Consider the following 13,109-nt stretch of genomic DNA (forward strand, 5'->3'; position numbering starts at 1 on the left):
GGGTGGGTGTACGTGCAGATTCACAGAATTTCTAGGGTAATGTGTTCTTTGTAAGGAAGGAAAGTTGATGAGTTTCTTAGCTATCAGAATAATAACTGTGTGTAGTCAATATGTAAATTTGTGTCACTGCAAAATACACAAGAAAAGTTTTAAGTGGATTGGCATTTAGTTAATTAGCAATTGTCGTGAGCCATCAGATGACGCGATGTAGTGTACATGATACTGAATGCTTACACTGCTGGCAAATTTTTGTTCTGCAAGGGAGAATCGAATCTTTCATTTTTCCGACTGGTGTTTATTTTAACAGGTGAAATGGTTTCTGAATGTGATTATCCCCTTATGTTACCTGGGTTTAAATCAGTTCACTTAAATGGAAATATTCCCCGTTTACCCACTTACGAGAGAGGAGAGACTGTTCAATAGTTGAATATTTGAATGCAGCTTTTAACTCCCCACATTAAAAACAGCTTCAAAGGTAAAATTACAAGGATTGGCTCGACACTTGTTCTAGCATGGAGTCCTTCCTGAAACCTGTTCCTGAAGTCCTCAGCTCCTGAAGCTGTATATTGCTCACGGCGGGAACGTATTTGAGTTTCCATCGCTCCCTGCAGATCTTACTCCTGCCTTTGGTTGGAGGAGGCCTTGCTGGAGCATCATTTGCCTTGGTTGCAGTCAGCTCAGGAGACAGCCATGGCTTTTCTACTTCAATATATATGTTTGGTTTAAAACCAGCCGCGTCTTGAATTTGGTCCTTTGCTTGTTGGTCACTTGTAGTTTCAGCAGATTGACATCTCCCTCGAGCTGCTGTCATGCCAGGTATCTTCAGGCAGGATCAGGCACCAGTGTAGCAGAAGTGGACGTGCGTTTTTGCCATAAATAGAGCATCTTGACTTTCTGCAGGTTACTGTAACCCCACTAGAAGTCAACCGAATATAATCCAGAGTTTAAAGCCCCATCTGAAAATGTTCCATCACCACACTGAATCCAAACAGGGGCTCGCTGAGCCTCAGGAGGGTAAGTGGAGGAAGGCAGAGGTGCAGACCCCTTCAGGCTTCAGCTGCCGATGTTTTTGCTTTGTAAGAATGGTGAGAGTTAGGTTGGGCCTTCGCTGCTTGTTGTTCTCCCAGCATCCTCAGCACGCTTCTGAGGGCATCCTGGCAGAAAGGCCTTCTCCAGAAGCTTCAAAAACTGCAGCGTAAATAAGTAATTAAAAAAAAAAAAACCAACAAAACAGAAAACAACAAAAAACCATAACAACAAGATCTGAAATGAAAAGCACAAAGAAATTTGCAATAACAACAGCAGGGTACAGTTGAGGAAATAGCTCTTTCTGATATTTGATTATTTCAGCAGTTCCCCTTCCTGTAAAGGAAGGGGCTTGTGACTGGAAATGGGAACTTCTGCACTGGATATTTTAAAATAAGCCTAATGCTGGAAGACAGTTGCAACCCGAGAGAGGAAACAGCAAAGTGGCTGCTGGCAGACCTGTGTCTGGATGAAGACTTGGGAGGACTCCCCTTTTGCCCCTTGTTAGAATCAATGGAAGCATACTCGATTGAGAAAGGAGTTGGGTGGTTGGGAACACTGAGCTGCTCTCATCTCTGGACTGATGGTGGAAGGACCTGTTTAAGTATGGTACCTCATCAAGATGCCTTTGAGTTCTGGTACGGGGTGAGGAGAGAGCATCTTCCTCTTGCTAATGTCTTCCTCTAAGGCATTCATTTCCAATTGTTAAAATATTGGTTAGAAAGTAGTGGCAGGTAACGAGGCAGAAATGCATTTGCTTCGTGGAAATGAAGCGTGGTCTCCCCTGTGGTCACCTCATGCTCATTCGTGAGTCGGTGTACAGCCATCGAAGCTCAGCACATGAAGTGTGTTTTGGCCGGACGGCGTGTCCCATGTCCTACCCATTGCCATTCCAGCATGCAGAGTCAGCGATTCCCCAGCTCCACCTGGACTCTCACTAGAAGCTCAAGCTTCCCAAGGCAGCTGTGGTGCATACCTGCTGCATGGCATTTTTGGCATGGCTTGGCTCTGCTCGGCTCGGTGGGGTTTACAGCAGAGCTTGCTTCATCTGAACCGGTCTTGTGCTGCTGCTGCTGATGTGCATTTTGTTGACCGTTGAAAGGGTGGTGGGTTGGGGTTTTTTTTGTGCTAAGGGGTTTTCATGGTTACCTGGTGATGTGGTTGGGTTAGGAGAAGGCTTCTGCTGTTGGCCTGTTACTGTCTAATTGTCGCACTCGTGTTTGGTACAGTGGATGAAAGCTGCTCTCAGGGTCAGGAAATAATGCTAGTTAAATGTTTCTGGTCCAGGCCAACATCTTTGGTTTTCTTAGAAGAGAGGGAAAAAGAGTTTGCTCTGCACCCCAAAATATGTGCTCTAGAAAAGGGACCCTGTTAGGAGGGAATATGCCTGTCTACTCTACTTTAGACCGTTTTAAATCACCATCAATTTAGAATTCAGCATCCGTTTGTTCAACATGTAAAGCTGTATCAAAAGATGGCATTGTTATTTGGAAAAACAAAATCAAAGAAACAAAACCCACAGTACTTAATGAGGGAACATGAGCTTTTTAATCGTCTCATTCTAGTTAATAAAGTCTGGCTTTTGTTCGAGGAGATACACCCTGCTCTAGAGGCAAAATAATAAACCCTCCAGCAGAGAAGTCGGAATTAGTTCATTAGTATTGTAAAATATATTAAGTAGATGATATATGTGGTGTTCCTGTATGTATATCCACTAAGGTGGTCGCAGCAGGGAGTGGACAGCCACATAGTAATAGTTAGGTGCCATCGGGCTGTGGAAAGACAAATGGTTATTGGGTGATTTTTTTTTTTTTTTTTTAGTCCAATGTAGAGAGAATTCAGCATCTGCCTTTTGTTTCCATAACTGACTCCTATATATAACCTGTCCTGATTGGATAACAAGTATTAAAATAGGGAAGAAAAAAATACTAATATGCATCCTTTGAAAGCATCAGGAAGATGAGGGAGAAAACAGCTTCATCCAGGGGGGACGGGCAAGTCCTACCAATGCTTTTCCGTGGCAGTGAGTCTCTCCCCAGCGGTGTGCCATGGACAGCTGTGACTTTGGAGTGTGTGTTTTTGTTATCTTGTTTGCCCATGACAGATAAAGGATCCATCCGCAGCTTGAAGACGGGTGTTGGCGAGCTGCTTGGGGAAACCAGGTTCTGGCACGGAAAAGACTATTGCAACTTCGTCTTTAAAGACTGGGTTCAACTTGACAAACCTTTTGCTGGTAAGTGCCTTTGCACCCTCAAAGTCACTACATTCCCCCAAACCCTCTTCCACATCTTTTCAGTCTCAAAACGTAATTTTTCCTGCTTCTGAGCCAGAGGTAATGAGGCTATTTTGGTTTGGCTGCTAGAAAGAAGCAGCAGAACTCCCTTTGAGAGGTTCTAGGGCCAATTCCATGGTTACGGTCCATGCACTTGGACTGCAGGCAATGGTATGATCATTGATCTGCACAGCCCTCGGTGCCGTGTCCCGGAAGCTTCGCTTTGAGGAGAGGGACGCTGTGCTCCTCCATATTCATGTCCTTTGTCTGAGGAGGTCCAAACGTGCTTTCCTGTCCCGTAGACTTCATTGACAGATACACCACCCCGAGGATGCCCTGGCACGACATCTCCTCCGTAGTGCATGGCAAAGCGGCGCGTGATGTCGCCCGACACTTCATCCAGCGCTGGAACTTCACCAAGGTGGGGTGCGGGCATCACTGCCGGGGGCATGGGAATAAATACAGCCCCTGCCTCATCCATGTTGGTTTTTTTGTTTTTTTATGTTATTCTGCTACCTTGCAATCTCTTCAAGGATTTTTTTTGTTCTTTTTTCCCATGGGCAGATTATGAAGCCCAAATACCGATCCCTGTCCTACCCATTCCTGTTGCCAAAATCTCAGCAAACGGCTAATGAGTTGAAGTACCAGGTGCCTGAGGCTGTTCATGCCACGGTCCAGGTGGGTGTTGATGTTCTCCTGCTGACATACTCACAGGAGAGAGCTTGTTTTGCATCTTTCCAGCAGGAAATGCTTGACAGACCCTCTGCAGAACTTGAAATTATAAAATGAAACACTCTTGTTTCATTTACTCACGGTATAGGTGGTAAGATCCTCAATTACAATAGAATAACGCAACTCTTTCAGTAGAGATGCGTTAATTTATACCTTCGTCTTTGAGGTAAGAGGACCAAACTGTATGCAGTACTCAAGTTGTGGGAATACCATGACTTTGTATAGCTGTGTGACTTTTTTTTTCTGCTTTTCTAATGCCTAACATTTGGGTTTTATGTTTTGGGAAGGCCTGATGGGTTGAGGTTACCCACTGATTATTTAGCTCAGATCTTTAGAGCGGTCTCCCAGGCTCCTGACGCCTCGCTCAGTGGTCAGCTAGAGCCCAGCATTAAGTGGAGTCTCGGGGCTGTTGCTTTCTGCATTGAACATCATCTGCATTTTATTAGGCAGCCGCTCAGCCCTGTGGGTCCTCTGCAGTTCTGCACAGTCAGCCCACGGTCTCGTTCGTGACAATCATCCTCACAGTCATAATTGCCAAGATACCTCTATTTAAAAAGCGGGTTAGCAATATCGAGTGCATGTATTGAATACTACTGTTACCCAGCAGAAACGTGGACTTGTTGAAGAATAAAAAGTCCAAATAGTTATGCTGAAGCAGCAAAACAATCGTGCGTCTCGGTGGATGAAAGATGTATGAAATAAGAGCAATTAGACCAAAACCAGGGAAAACACATGCCTTTGCTCTTTGTAAGGAGTGGTCCACCCAGATGACAGCAATGTTTGGGGAAGCTTAGTGTAAGAAGACGCATTTTTCTGGGTTTGCGGGTTGCCAGGGCATTGTCTGCTCCTCCCGGCATGGTGTGAGGGGTGGCCAGCACAGGGATCTTGTGTCGTGGATCTCGGGTGTTTTACATCAGCCTCCAAAACAATGCTCGCAGCTTATTGAGAAATAGTCTCGCTTCAGGCATCCTCATGCTTCCCTGTGGCTGTAAATGCCTCCCCGGCTGTGTCCGTGACACCAGCTTTTGGGGAATTTTCTTTTCTCATGGAAGTGGGGGGGGGGGTGTGTGTTCCCTGCGTGCTCTCTAACCACAAGATAAGCCTCAACTTCTAAATCACGGGGTTTGCTGTAACAAAAATTTAAGTTCTGCTGATTATAGAGCTGGAAACAGTTCCCAAAGGAGAAACTAAACTGGGCAGGGTTTAGGTCCAGCGTTCTTCAGTCCGTACTGCGGAGCTGCTGGCTCAGGACATCCCCCCGTGAGAGAGGAGGATGCTGCTCAAACGGTGACTGATAAACGCCGCAAACACCAGTGCTGACTGGTGGGTGAGCTGGTTAAAAGCTCATCATAACGGTGCTGGGGCATGGCAAATAACCGATACGTTCCGGGAAATGAGGGGCTGTCCTCAGTGATGCCAGAAACGATGAAAAGAGAGCAGGTTTGTCTTGTAAATTATTCATTTGAAACTACCTTGCTCATTTCTAATTTATGTCAAATTGCAGCTTTTAGAGACCTGTCTGGGTACTCCAGCCCTGCGTATAGGAAGATAAATAAAACTATATGCTGTTAGGCTGAAAAAACATGTTGCCCTGTTCCTGGTGTGAGGGAAGGCTGTGGGGGAAGAGGGTTTGCAGCACCAAGCATGGTGGCAGCGGTGGGGGTGGCTCCTCTGCCCAGCTTGGTGCACCCTGCCTGGGCACGGGTCCTTTGGCCCTGGGCTGCTTGCAGCTGGGTTATGATCTCGGGATGATCTCCTCAAGCTCCGAGGCATGGTTTTGCATGCACGCGCTGTAATTTTGTCTGTCTCCTCTGATGGCCGTGGTTTCCATCGATCCCTGGGTGACACGAGTGCCCTGAGCATCCCTGAAGTCCCTGCTGTGGGTCAGGGAGCGGCTTGGGCTCTCCTCCTGATGAAGGTTTCAGATGTGGCTGCTGCAGGAGGTGGGGAGAAGGTAGGACACCTGCAGCCTGGACCTGAACCCCATCCTGCTCCAGGGTGCCTCTTTTCCTTGGGCTCCCAGGCTGTGCATCGCGGTGTCCCTGCGTGGCTCCTCCTTTCCTGCAGCCACAGGAATATCAGCCTCTTGCCTGTCCAGCGTATTAGTTTCAGACCAAAGGGCTGCTAGTGCTCACGTCCCCTTTCAGCGGTACAGTCCGGTGCAGAAACAAGCAGATACCCTAAAATCTTTCACCAGCTTTTTTTTTTTTTTTGTCCAGGAAAAACTAGAGCAATATTGTTCTCCTTCTTGATATTGAATCCTTTGGCTGGCCACCAGCCAAACCTGCGTTAGCCCCGTTTTGGTGCTTTGTAGGGGCTTTATAGGCTGAAGTTACTGCCCGGAGGTAAAATCCAGCATCCGGTGGCCGTCCCTGGCTGTGGGGTGATTGCTTGAAGAAAGTCTGGCTGCCGCTTTTCTTGTTTCTGAGCTAGTTGGCAAATCTGTCTTCAATTGTGGGCAGATCAGAGGAAGGGCGGACACAAAGGATCCGTGGGGATTGCAGCGTTGCTGCGAGCCCGAGCCCCTGACCTGTCAGCAGCAGCTTTTGACCTCCTTGCACCATCTGGTTTTGCTCTCCTTTCTCAGAGGAGGGGAGCAGGAAAGCCTTTTCGGGAGGGTGGGGGTGGCACTGACAGGGGCTTTCCCCTGGGCAGGGGAGGGTGGATGCGGCGTGCGTGGGCACCGATGCGGAGGTACAGGGTGGGAAGGAGGAGAGGAGCCTCTCAGCTCAGACGTGGTCTCTCAGCCTCTTTGGTTTGAACTCCGGGGCTTTGCTCGCAATAGCCGTGTGATTGCACGTTGATTTTGCAAGAGTCGGGTAGCCGCTTGCCAGAGGCAGTGCCGGGTTTTTTTCCGTCTCTCTATTTCCATTCCAGAGTTCGCAGTTATCAGCCAAAACCAGCGCTGCAAAAGATGGGACGTGGTGAGGCAACATCCAGTTCCTGATGCAAATACCATGAAAATTTAATGCTCCGGCAATGGCTAATGCCTTTATCTCTTTGAAGTCTGCGTGAGAGCTTGCATTGTTCAGGATTTATGCGCTAGCCCACAGCAAACATCGAATTTATTGCAATTGTATTGGTTAAAGAAGTTAAAGAGATGACAACGCATGACAGCGTTGCTGTTGAGAGACTGGAGGGAGAGGAGAGGAGGAGTACAGCTCTGGTTGGTGGGGGCTCATGTGGCCTTCTCTCCCTAGGAAAATAGGTTGGGTTTAAATCCAGCTCGCTTTAAATACTCTGACAGGAAAGACGAGATGTCCAGGAGTGCGAGATGAAGCATCAGTGATGAGGGAAGGCCTGTGTTTCCTCGATTCATTCCCTTGGGGTGTATGCTGCATCCACGTGGTGCTGCCGTTGGTGGCCTTGTCCTGCCACCTCGTTGCCTGTCACTGTGGCTGTGGAGCTGCGCCAGTGCTGGCCATTGAAGTGATCCAGGTTAAAAATACCTTTATTTTGAGGAGATCCAAGCTGGAACACCTTACACCCATTCTGCTGCCCCAGCCAGCATCTTCTGACGCTTCTTCCCTCCACACATGGATTCCAGGTGATACCTGGCGTCAGCTTTTTGGGTGATGCTGAGCCAGCTTTTTAGGGTGAACGGTGACACGTTGCTCTTGGGTGAGGGCAGAAGGATGGTGGTCCTGTACCAGCGGGCAGCCTGGTGTGTGGAGCGAGCTGGGTGAAGAGGAAGGCAGGGGAGGACAGGTGGATGATGCCATGGGGCTAGAAAGGGACGGTCCCGAGTGATGCTTCTATTGCATTAGGTGGCATCCCTGGTTTGGAATAAACTTGTCTCCCAGCGGTAAAGTTGTCTTTCAAAGTGAGGGGCTTTGGTGCTATCAAGCTCCCGATTCGGAAAAGGACATCTATTCCTCATCCCCAGCAGTTTCAGCTACTGCTGCTGTAAATGAGGGTGTGGAAGTTACTTTGTTCAGCGCAGGGCTCAGCAGCTTATCTTGAAGAGAGAAGCAGCTCTTTGGAGCATGGACAAAGTTAACTAGTGGGGAAAAAAAATAATAATTAAATATCAGTACTTTGTCCACTAGGAAGCTACGATCTGCGGCGTTCTGAAGTGCAATTCCCGACTGCATTTGCTGGAAGTCCCCAGCCCACAGGGATGTTATTTGTGGGCCCCAGGTTTTCACCGCAGCAGGACAAAAGGGGCAGTGTGGTTGCTCATCACTGGCTGTTCCGGCGAAGGGCTGTGAGCTCCTGTCCAGGGTGCAGCCTGAGCTGTGTTTAGGAAGAATTAGCCTGCTTTCTACCCAGAAAAGCTGGTTTTCTATCCTTATTAATGCAAGCGGTGGAATTTTGTTTAGGAGCTCTGCCTGCCATGGTGCTCGGTGGGGTTTCAGCAGTGCCCAGCCTGGGGCGTGTGGGACCACGCAGCGTCGGTTTTGCAAACCAAATGGGCAATTAAAACCCCACGGGCACGAGCAGCATCACCTTGTGGAGGCTTATGCCAGCAGAGGGCGGCTGTTTGGGATGGGTAGAGGCTGTGGTGGCCCTTGCGTTCAGGCTGGCTCCGTCACTCAGGTGTCTGTGACCCCGACGTTCAGTTTGGGCAGATGCCGAGTGCTCCCTCCTGTTGTCCACGCGAGCGGCCGTGTAGGAGAGTTGCAGGATCTGTTTTTCAGTGACCTGTGGGAGAAAGCTCCTTCTGTCCAGGGGAAGGAATTAGCTCAGGAATTGTGTGCTACTGAACAGCGATGCCCCTCTCTGCCACCTCCAAAAGTGCTCTGGAGACCAGAGAATTGGTTTGGTTCAGGTATGCAGCACCTGGACCAAAGGGCCAAATCCTTATCTGCTGCTATACCGCTGGTAATTAATTAGCCTTCGAAAGTCCTCAGACACGCCACAGTCAGCAGTCTGCTTTGGTGGTGGATGGTGATGACAAGGTGGCAGCAGAGCTCAGGGTACCGGGGATGTCGGTGGGGCAGGGAGGGTGACGTGGAGCAAAGCAGAAGCTGGACAGGGGGAATTAAAAGAAATCCATGGGAGGGATTTCCAGGGAAAAATGTGGTTGAGCCCTGGAAGAGAAGAGGATTTTGCACACACTGACACATACGTGGCACAGATCCTCAGCATTTGGATCTTGTCCTGTGGGTGACTGGTCACGAGTGCTGTGTTGAGATATTTTAAGGCTTTTGTTTCAATGCTTTTTGTCTTGCCAGTGTTTAAAGACAGAGGCTAATCACAAGTAATTATTCCCGCTGAGCACGTACCCTTCCCACACTTAATTAAAAACTGCATTTCCATCTAGGAAGATGTCGCTCAGGGCATAGCGTGGTTGCTTATCGATTCAAAGTGCAGGAATGGGAGATGCCGCAGCGTCTCTCACTGTTGGGGAGGGAAAGCTGCCTGCAGGGGGCTGGCTCAGCCTGGCCCAGAGCATGAACAAAGGTTGTTTCTCAGATTGGTTTGGCTCTCTTGCACAAGAACTGCAGGAGGCAGAGGGAGAATGTGCCCCAGGGATCTCGCAGTATCTGCTTGAAACGTGGATTTCCAGTAAAAATTAATAAATAAGGCTGGGCAGCTCAACTGCTATGAATTTTAAAAGCCCTAGCGTCAAAAATCAGGTGGCTTGTGCAACCGGAAGAAATAAATGACCTCGAGTGCTCAGGACTAAGACGTGGCCTGTGTTATCAAACTGACCGTATAATGACGTACCGCCTGTTTGTGGGAACAACATATTGCCCCAGCTGGAGGCCAGCTTTAAAAAGTGCTGGAGAGGAGATCATGGAGTGGATGTCCACCCCTAAAGCTTGGAATTTCAGGTTGTTTTAACAGCAGTTTATCATAAGACCTTAAGCAAGAATGAGACTTCTGTGCTGCTTCTGTTGCAGTTGGAGCTGCTCAGGTGGGAGGGGGCAGTAACGCAGCAATGGGACAGGGCACTTATGTTTTTAATCAAAGCATTATTCAGCATTAATACTATTTTTGAGCATCCTTTCTCCTTATTAAAAATGCAATAGAAATGGTAAATGTTGCACGTGTTGCCTTGTTTAGTGAAATCTTGACAGGCAAACGGTGCCAGGGAAGAGCATCGCCTCATAAGTAATTCAGATGCGATGCTGTGCCATCCTGGGAGAGATGGGAGAGAGCTGAAGGTGTTGATCTCTTGCTTTCCAGGTGATCCGTTCTGCTGCTGACTGGTCGGCTGGCATTAAATACCACGAGGAGTCCATCCACGCCGCCTACGTCAGCGTGATAGAAAACAGCAAGCACTACATCTACATCGAAGTGAGTGGCAATGAGGGAAAGCAGGAGGGGGATTCTACTTCTTGAGGTTTGGTCTTAGTTTTTTGGTGAATTTAGACAACATGGGTATTAACACAGCATCAGCCCTGAATTTTTGGGGCTGTTTCCATTGACTTCAGTGGTCTTCAGACTAGGCTGATGGGTATGTACCCTGACAGCTTTAAGACCACAAAGCGGGGGAGAAAAAAGTAGACCTCTCCTTTAAGGGGCCTCCTTGCAAAATTGCCAGCAACTTTCACGGCCTGTGCAATAGTCTTCCTGTCCCCTCCGTGGCTTTGCAGTGTCCCTTGAGCATGCCTGAAGCTCCCACTCCCAGGCTGGGCTGGCATCTGGACAGCCCCGAGCTGCAGGAATCTCCTGTCGGGAGGACTCTCAGCGCTGGCTGAACAGAGATGCTTATTTTCCTCTTTTTTTTTTTTCTTTTTTTTTTTTTGCCTCTTGATAAGATGTTCTTTATGTGAACTTTCTAAGGAGTGTGATTAATAAGGACTAATTCATTCCCTAAGCAAGCACAGACACACACTTAATAATAATTAAAAAAAAAGCATCAACTCAAATGGCACAGAAACCCAGCTATCTTTAGTTGCTCTTGGTCTGAAATAAAGCATGCAAATATTTTTTATTTTTTTTTTTTTGTTCCTTGCTGGCATTGTCTAACAGGAGCTTTGCTTGCTTTTCCTGCAGAACCAGTTCTTTATTAGCTGTGCCGATGACAAAGTTGTCTGGAACAAGGTCGGCGATGCGATTGCTCAGAGGATCCTTAAAGCTCACAGGTAACGTGTTCTTTACAAGGCAATGAAAGCCTTCCAGAGGCATTTATGTGGTGTGGTGTAAAATAATATCTTAATGGACACAACTTTACAATAGCTTCTCCAACGCAGAACTGATGCGGTCAAACATCTGCTGGCGTTTGCAGCAGGGAGACTCCTTCAGTGGCTTCTTTGCAGCCAGAAAGTGATTTTTTCTGGACTTACCCTGACACAAATGTATTTTTAACTATGGAACTTGTTTCAAAGCAAGACCTTTGTACTCCGGTTCAGTGACAACTGTGTGGCAAGGCGGGTTAATGGGCAAGAAGGTTGAACTGGGATTTATGGCTTATTTAAATTATCTGTAGAGAGGACTGGCTTCAAATAAGGGAAGGAAACGCATTTCGAGGATTTGGCTGCAGGGTTCAGCTATTGTTTGAACAACTTTTCCTGGTAAGTGCTGGAGGGTATTTACAACCTCCAGCCATTGCAAGGGGACCATCGTTTTTTCCGGGATGGATCAAACCCAACCATGCTTTAGACACTGCTTTCACTTAAGCGTGCCTAACCCCTTGTTAACATTAATACCACAGGTAGGGGCTTGTCTTTCCTTTGATCCTGGACAGCCTTGCTTAAGGCTGCTCTCCTGGTGTGTCTTTAAGATATATATGTCACAGTCTAAAACTGTATCCTGGTCTTGCTGGGCTGATATACAAAAAACTTTCTAAAATTTCTTCCTTCCATCTCTCATGTGTTTTTTCTGCCATGCATGGAGAAGTTTCGTGCAATTATTGTTTTCTTTCTATATTGTAGTTGTCCAGAGCTACGCGGGGGCTGCTTTCCCAGAGGTGCTCTCCTCAGAGTCGTAGAAATTTCTCTCTCTTTGGCACTTAAGCTTGGAAATTCCCACTTGGGTAAAGCCAAGACAGACTGGGGGGTAGGGGCAGTACCTGCAAGGCCACAGGAGCTGCCGTGAGACAGGCTTTGTTCAGAGGCACCGTGGAAAGAGGAGCACGCTTCAAACCGGGAGAGCATGGGTGTTATCTGCCATGCCCTTAACAACCGGGCAGAGTAACAGGGTGGAGCTGCTTGTAATCTGTGAGCCGCAATGCGTCGCCCAAATAATTGACGTTAGCTAAGGATGAAAGGCTGGGGCGGATTTTCTTACCCGGCGTAAAGGAGGAGTGGTGCCAGTGCTGTGCGAGGTGTGAAGCACAGAAAAAAGCAGCGTGATACAACTTGAGTCCTCCCATACAACCGTGTGTCATGGGACGGTCTGGCTGCCTGAACAGAACGACCCGCAGCGGGGCTAAGGTGCAGGAAAGCAGCTGGAAACGGCCTTGCTGGTGTCTGCGTCTGGTGGAGGTCCGTGTCCCCTTGAAGAACCACTCTGGATTTCCTGCCTTTGCACGCTGGCCGTTTGCCATTGGGCATTTGCCGTTGGCCGTTTGCATCAGTTGCCTGCTTTTAGCAATGCTGCTGAGGCAGCAGCAAATTCGGCAGGTAATCTGCTAAGCTTTTCCTCTTGTGTAACGTTTATATAAAGGGTGTCGTTCTGTCCAGACATCAAAAAGTCTCGTGCAAAAGGGAGTCACGCAACTTCTCCGGTGACCCGTTTTCAGATGCGATGCTTGATTCGCTTCTGTATTACTCCGATTTTATGCTGATCTTATGCCAGCTTAGTGTCGGTGATTCCCAACTGAACATAAGATTCAGATTCTGCACGCTCCGGAGTGCTCGGCGTTGCTGAAGATTAAAAGTAATTGCAGGCCTACATGGTTTGTATAGAGTGCTCGTGTTCCAAACTGACCCGGGAAAACAGCGTAGGTGACACAAAGATGTTTAATTGTGGATTAAGTTCTTTAGTTAAGCTTGTACACTTCTCACTCTTCTAGACTAAATATTTTCTACTCATGTAATTAATAACATTCATTTCTTGGTTTCCTCTTTTTTTTCCATGGGTGGCTCTTCAACTAGTTTAATAAACACTGGACTTAGACAAACAAGCTGCTTTTTGAGGAATGCTTTTGTTGGTAGATCTTTTTCATGATACAAACAGGCTTCGT

General features: G+C 47.8%; 1 protein-coding gene across 6 annotated transcripts in view; it reads left to right on the top strand.

Moving 5' to 3' along the window:
- The window catches only part of PLD1 (phospholipase D1), an 82,060-nt gene that overhangs the window by 55,699 nt on the left and 13,252 nt on the right, over nt 1–13,109 (top strand). For 4 of the 6 annotated variants that reach the window (XM_054205208.1, XM_054205209.1, XM_054205210.1 and 1 more), the window contains 6 exons: nt 901–1,014; nt 3,131–3,259; nt 3,601–3,719; nt 3,863–3,976; nt 10,166–10,276; nt 10,979–11,067. In XM_054205208.1, coding sequence (XP_054061183.1) covers nt 901–1,014; nt 3,131–3,259; nt 3,601–3,719; nt 3,863–3,976; nt 10,166–10,276; nt 10,979–11,067 — 676 coding nt within the window. The remainder of the gene's footprint in view (nt 1–900; nt 1,015–3,130; nt 3,260–3,600; nt 3,720–3,862; nt 3,977–10,165; nt 10,277–10,978; nt 11,068–13,109) is intronic. The other 2 variants (XM_054205212.1, XM_054205211.1) reach the window with 1 other exon arrangement.

Source organism: Rissa tridactyla, chromosome 6 (genome assembly GCF_028500815.1).
Source record: "Rissa tridactyla isolate bRisTri1 chromosome 6, bRisTri1.patW.cur.20221130, whole genome shotgun sequence".
Taxonomy (NCBI): Eukaryota; Metazoa; Chordata; class Aves; order Charadriiformes; family Laridae; genus Rissa; species Rissa tridactyla.